This window comes from Mytilus edulis, chromosome 1 (assembly GCF_963676685.1).
Source record: "Mytilus edulis chromosome 1, xbMytEdul2.2, whole genome shotgun sequence".
Taxonomy (NCBI): domain Eukaryota; kingdom Metazoa; phylum Mollusca; class Bivalvia; order Mytilida; family Mytilidae; genus Mytilus; species Mytilus edulis.
Window position 1 is genome coordinate 75,832,984 of NC_092344.1, and position 6,715 is coordinate 75,839,698.

The window sequence follows — 6,715 nt, forward strand, 5'->3', positions numbered from 1 at the left end:
TAATCACTCATTCCATATCAAAATCAGTTTAATCACATAAGCAACACGGATTTTTAATCACATAAGCAACACGACGGGTGCCACATGTGGAGCAGGATCTGCTTACCCTTCCGGAGCACCTGAGATCACCCCTAGTTTTTGGTGGGGTTCGTGTTGTTTATTCTTTAGTTTTCTATGTTGTGTCGTGTGTACTATTGTTTTTCTGTTTGTCTTTTTCATTTTTAGCCATGGAGTTGTCAGTTTGTTTTAGATTTATGAGTTTGACTGTCCCTTTGGTATCTTTCGTCCCTCTTTTAAATACAACATCCAAAAATTTATTTCAGCTCTCTTCTTTCATTTCCACCCAAAAAAATCTAAGAAATGAGTGAGGAAGGAAAAGAAAAAAAATAAGGAAAAATTAAAAGGAACTATAGGAACTATATTCGTGGACAACGAAAAGCAGGGTCATTAATTGTGGTCTTTGGCCATGTTTAGTTTGGGTAAAGTGCTGTAACATTTATGCTAAAAATTTGTTACGTTCGGGCTAATGACAATATAATAATAATGTGTTATGATTGGCAATTAGACATATCCACCAGAGACCTAATGATAGCAACTATAATAGGTCATCGCATGGCCTTTAACAATTAGCACAACCCATATAGCATAGCAGGCATTCAAGGGAAACTTCGCAAAAAAATCAAAAATTGATATCAATATGTCCATTCTGTATAAAAATGCTCAAGTTCATAGATTTTAAAGTTTTATTCTGCTAGATAAGAGATCACCATCGATTTTAAATTTAGAGTATCAATTCTCTGCGTTCGGCCATTTTGTCATCTCCTCCAATTGGCCACAGACCACAATTAATTCCTCTATTAGTTCTTTATAATTTTTTGTCTCATTAAAAAAATTGCACTTAATCTTTTTGTCAAATTTTTTGTGTGTGTAATGTATAGTACTAGTCCAAAAACATATCCAAAATTTAGAAAGATTGCTCTGATGAAACTTACAAATTTAGCCTATACACATCCATACCCCTATGGACAAGTCAAGAGATGTTCCGAAAACTGTAAATATTACCTTTTTGCACTTGACCTAATCACTCTTTCCATATTAAAATCAGTTAAAATACCTTCAACAAAAAGTTATTTCACCTCTCTTCTTTCATTTCCACCCCATAAAAACTAAGAAATGAATGAAAAAGGCAAAGAAAAAAAATAAAGAAAAAATACACTCTAATTAAAGGGAACTAACGAAAAGTAGGGTCATTAATTGTGGTCTTAGGCCAATTACTGAGAAACCACGATATGTCTATAAACCACAAAGGACCAAAACTACAGTAACCTGATGTAGTCGTAATTTCGTGTCGATATCTTGTCAAGCGTACGGTTGTTTTATCCGACTAACTAACTTGATACGGAAAATGTATTTGTTTTTAAATAACCATGGTCTGTTATTTTTAAACTGTTAACATTGGAATAAGTTAAAAAGTCAAAGATCAAATCATAAATAAGTGTTCTGTGAAAATTGTTTTCGAAAATCTAATATTTTTTTTATGTAATAAAATTTATTCAATTAAACGCGGATACTTCCCTCATCTGATCACCAGCAGGGCTTGAGAGATTACTCCAAAGGGTATTGTGAGGGGTGTGAGGTGACACGTCAATGTATTCAAGCGATTTCCTGTCGGGCTAGCAAGTTCATGCATCGTTTCACTTCTGAGGGTATTGATCAGTGTACACGGCCGATAACTAATAATTTTCCATTTTGAACTATCAGGTGTATATTATACATCGATGTCTTGCGTGTCCGAAAGTGATATAATATACTAGTCATTTCTAAACTCATACGCTTGTTTATAAATAACATTTCTAGTGTAAAGAATATTATTTTTAAAAATATAAATAATACCCCCCACAAAAAAAAAGATTTGATGAAATAAAAATCTATTTACATATTTTTTCCAATGGTAAATTTGGGGAAATGTTATATATATACTCGTTGTCAATAGTAAAGGACAGATTGGAACATACCAGAAATATTTATTTTAAAAAATGTACGCACTTGTCGACCATTCGTTTATACGCCTGGATAAAAAGTTACGGAACTATAGCGCAATTTAAAATGTATACATGTATACATTGAACATAAGAAAGAAGCAAACATTTTGTGTAAATTGGGGTTAAAGTTTTATAAATAGACTAGTCCACGTATGCCAACAGTATGTAATCATCGAATGTCGATAGACTATAATTGTATACCAAAATAAGAAGAAGAATTTGATTTAAATATTAATACAGGTCGATATATAATTTGCTTTTGTTGTCCATTCGTTTTTGATGCGTTTTGTTATTTGATTTTGCCATGTGATTATGGACTTTCCGAATTGATTTTCCTCTGAGTTCAGTATTTTTGTGATTTTACTTTTTGTTCAACGAAGTTATGGACATAGTAAAATCACAGATTTATATATCAATTAGATTGTTCTCGAATAAAGGAAGAAATTCGTCATCATCACAATTGTTCCGACATGCATGTAATATTATATGCAACTGGACGTACACTAATAATCCCCAAGGGATGTGAATATTTTCCAGGAAAACTATTGAGTATCAAAATTTCAAATCAATTCCCGGATTTATTTTCTTTCTTGATATTCAATGACGAAATGATAGATGTAAAACAATCAAAAGAAGAAAACTAAGATTACAATATGGTAACTCATCAAAGTGTGCATTTTACTCAAAAGTTAAGGATTATAATTGTATAAATGAAAATATACAGAAACGGTCATATACATTTTTTGTAACCTTAGATATGATTTTTTTAAACCATAAGCCAGCTATAGAACAAGGTAGACATGAATATCAACCAAGGGAAAATAGGTTGTGTAAAATTTGTAATACAAATGAAATAGAAGATGAATTCCATTGTGTACTATTATAGTTTGTCCATTTTTTTTATCATTATTGTGTCAAAGTAATTGTTACAGAGACACATTAATTAGTCTTTTATGAAAAGAAAATTTAATTACTTTGAAAAATCTGTATTTTTGAAAAAAGCTAAATGCTGTAGAGAAGAAGTTTTGTATCTATGACTTGATGAAAATGAATATACTTGATAAATAAATAAATTGATTACTGTAACAAATACAAGTTTATTAAAACATTTTGAAAATTAATAAAATTAATATACATATATATATATATATAATGTGTAATATGTTTGTGTTGTATTGTTTAATATATGTTATTATTAAACTGTAGTTGATATCATATTGTGAATTTATAAATGTACCGTGGTCTGGAGGCCTGTTTTTGTACAATAAACTTCAAGTTGATTTGATTTGATTTGAGTAATCTAACGGTCTGATTTATTTACAAAACAATTTACGAAAAACAAATATGCAATTCTACACTTGGCTAATCCTTATATGTAAAGGCAATTACATGTAATATATCTACATGTACCATGATCTCATTTTAATTATATTTAATCTGATATGAAATCAATGACAATCTACTTATAGTCGGTTTCGATCCATAGTATTCTGACTGTATAAATTGAAGAAAGACTATACGCTCCTTTAATTTTAACGGCAGCAGTCCTTTTGCGCCAATTACTGGTTTTCAGGGGTATCATTTGCGCCAATTATTTTTTCAAAATGTATCATTTGCGCCAATAATCGGAACTCATTTGCGCCAATAATCGGAACTCATTTGCGCCAATTTACCTGTACACATAGCTATCATAAATATTTATGGTTAATATTTTGTTTTTGGCTTGAAAAGTATCATATGATCATATGATCGGAGATATTTCACCATGATGATGAGCATCTGGAGAAAAATGACTTGAAATGCAGTAGGCAGTCCATGTACAGAGAGAGAAGACAACTTATTGCTTTTCTGAATATTTAATACAAGATATGCCAAAAGAGAAGAAGATATTAGCTTTTGCTGATTATGTTTTAGCCATATACGTTGATGACACAGTGCTTTGCTCCCACCATCCGTATTGGCGCAATCGTATGTTTTATTTTTGGCGCAAATGATACCATGTAATTTTAAAACAGGTGGCGCAAACGTGGCATTGGAGAAAAAAGTTGTGGCGCAAAAGGACGCATTTTTGGCGCAAACGGTTCTCTCCCATTTTAACAGAACACCCAAACAAACAAACACCATCCTTAATTATATTAAACATGTCAGCAATAACAAGGGATACACGGATTAACAGGTGCTAAATAGAAATTACAGCAGATTAAATGAGTAATTAGTGTTCAACACCATTTTTTCCAAACTGTCAGAAAGAATAGAATATCAAATGAATAGAATAATAGTATTTCAGTCAATCTCATTTGTCAAAGATTGTGACACTTAATCCGTGTAAAACACAAAGTTCAGAATAATGAAATGTAAAATGAAATATATGCCAAAAATGAGAATAGAGTCTAAAATAATTGAAATATTAAAATGTTGTTAACAAACTAATATCACACTTCAATGTCCAAATAGACCGGTCATATACGCTTCAGTATTCCAAACAATCTTTGTTTCCGCTCATGGCGGAGACTGGAGTGGAATTTTGAGCAAGGCAATTCTATATACTCTATATTGTTTTTAATTAAGGGCCTAGAGTGGGTAATTATAATAGAGAATAATGGGTCAACACAAATTTTAAAAAAAAGTATAGAAAATAATATGGTGCTTTGAAAACAAATAAATAAAAGATAAAAATTAGTCAAAACAAAAAGAAAGGAAAGAGAATCATGGCTTAAAAAGTAACATAAAACTGAAATGAGGATCCCCTCCCCCTCCTACCCCTTTTAAGATCCTTGTGTTTCAAAATAATTTCTACTGTTTATATACTTACTCAAGTTGCTCAAATCTATTTAATGCACAGCCTTCCCAGTTGAGTAGGTTATGCAAAAGTGCAAGCTTATGCCATGAAAATGCAATGCTGTGATTTTTCTATAACACGACTGAAGTGTTCAAAAATGATAGAATTACGGTGAAAAATAAAACAAACCATAACAAAAACAAAAAAGTTATAGTAATAGGGAAATCATTTTGTTGTTGTTTATGATCATATAAAACAAACCTCATACAAGGTTATGTGATTATAGTAGGAAGTTATGTCTAACGTTTCTAAGAGATAATCATAACATCAAAATGATATTAATACTCTTCCCAGTCAAATTCTCAATCTAATCTATATCAACAATTGATAATTTGATCTTTTCGTGACGTAAGATCTAAACACCATGTGACTCTACAGCATAAAATCAACAGTAACTGCTATAAGAATCAATACATCGCGATTCCATTGATATCCGTCCTTAACAGTCGCAGTAATTATTGAGTGTTTACTTCTGATGCAATGAACCAAAACATCGTGTAACATCAACATGAATGAAAGACCGAAAGTAGCTTTTCTTGGTGCAGGTGGCGTTGGTAAATCGTCAATTCTTCAAAGATTTATGTTTGGAACTTTTCAGGAAAGTTACATCGAAACAGTTGAGGAGATATATTCCTATCAATTTAATGAGAGCGGTAAGCGCCTTAATATTAATCTTTTAGACACTGCTGGAAATATTCAATTTCCCGCCATGAGACAATTGTACATTTCAAAAGCACAAGCTTTTGTTCTTGTTTATTCTATCAAAGATGAAGCGTCTTTCAGTGAAGTTAAAACACTTTGGGAACGGATTAAACAAGTTCGACCAAATATTTTGGACATTCCGTGTGTTATCATAGGAAATAATTTGGACCAAGAAAACGATCGACAAGTCGAAACATTTGATGCATTGAACTGGGCGTGTAGTGAGAATCTTGGAGGATGTTTCGTAGAAACATCAGCAAAAGAGAACAAAGGAATACAAGAAGCTTTTTCACTTCTTCTTGAACAATTTTTAACCAGACGACACGAAGATAAAGGACCGTTAAAACTGCGTTCGTTAAGTCTCCATAAACTGCATTTGGAAATCGATGTTCCAGTATTGTTCCACAAACATAGTGATAAGTCAAAAGGATTACAGAAAGCAACCTTAAGAGGAAAATCATGTACAGCTTTACGGCAAAGTGCGTGCATGGGAAATAATCAGATTAATAAGACTGAGGTCATGGATAAGTGTAGTGACATGGACGGGAAATTAAAACGTAGTCGCACTGATGGTGTTCTAGAGATATGCAAGTCTCAGGGAAGGCGAAAACTTCATTTGTTTTAAAAATCAATCTGAAAAGTAATTTCCTGCGACGTGGAATTTAATATGACACATTCATGAGAATTTTAATGTGAAATTACTTTAACATTTCGAACAAAGAATGCATTTGTGGGAAACAAACTATAACTTAATTGTATGGTCAGAATTTATTGCTATTGATAAATGTTTATGGCTGAATTAAGTTTTATCTGCAACTTGAGGGGTTTTATGCGTTATAATTGTTGATACATGAATTAAATGATGGTGATACTTTTCGTATTGTTTTATTGAAATTCCTGTTTAAAGGACAAGAAATATTCTTAAACTGTTCATAAATACTTTGAGTTCCTTCAAAACAAATGCTATGTTATCCTCTTTACTTTTGCAATTCTAGGATGACTTTTGCGTATAGTCCGGCTCACTTTACAAATCCTTGACTTAATTAACTAATTGTGATTAAAAATTAAGTGTTAAATTTTGACTTGCCATTGAAAAAATGAAAATACAACAAAGCTGCAGGCGATGTTAAAA

General features: G+C 31.7%; 1 protein-coding gene across 1 annotated transcript; it reads left to right on the forward strand.

Moving 5' to 3' along the window:
- Nucleotides 1-5,258: 5,258 nt before the first annotated feature.
- Nucleotides 5,259-6,459, forward strand: LOC139490158 (GTP-binding protein Di-Ras2-like). The gene has a single exon (XM_071277012.1). It carries the CDS (start codon nt 5,390-5,392, stop codon nt 6,206-6,208), a length of 819 nt encoding a protein of 272 aa, XP_071133113.1. The 5' UTR covers nt 5,259-5,389; the 3' UTR covers nt 6,209-6,459.
- Nucleotides 6,460-6,715: the final 256 nt, after the last annotated feature.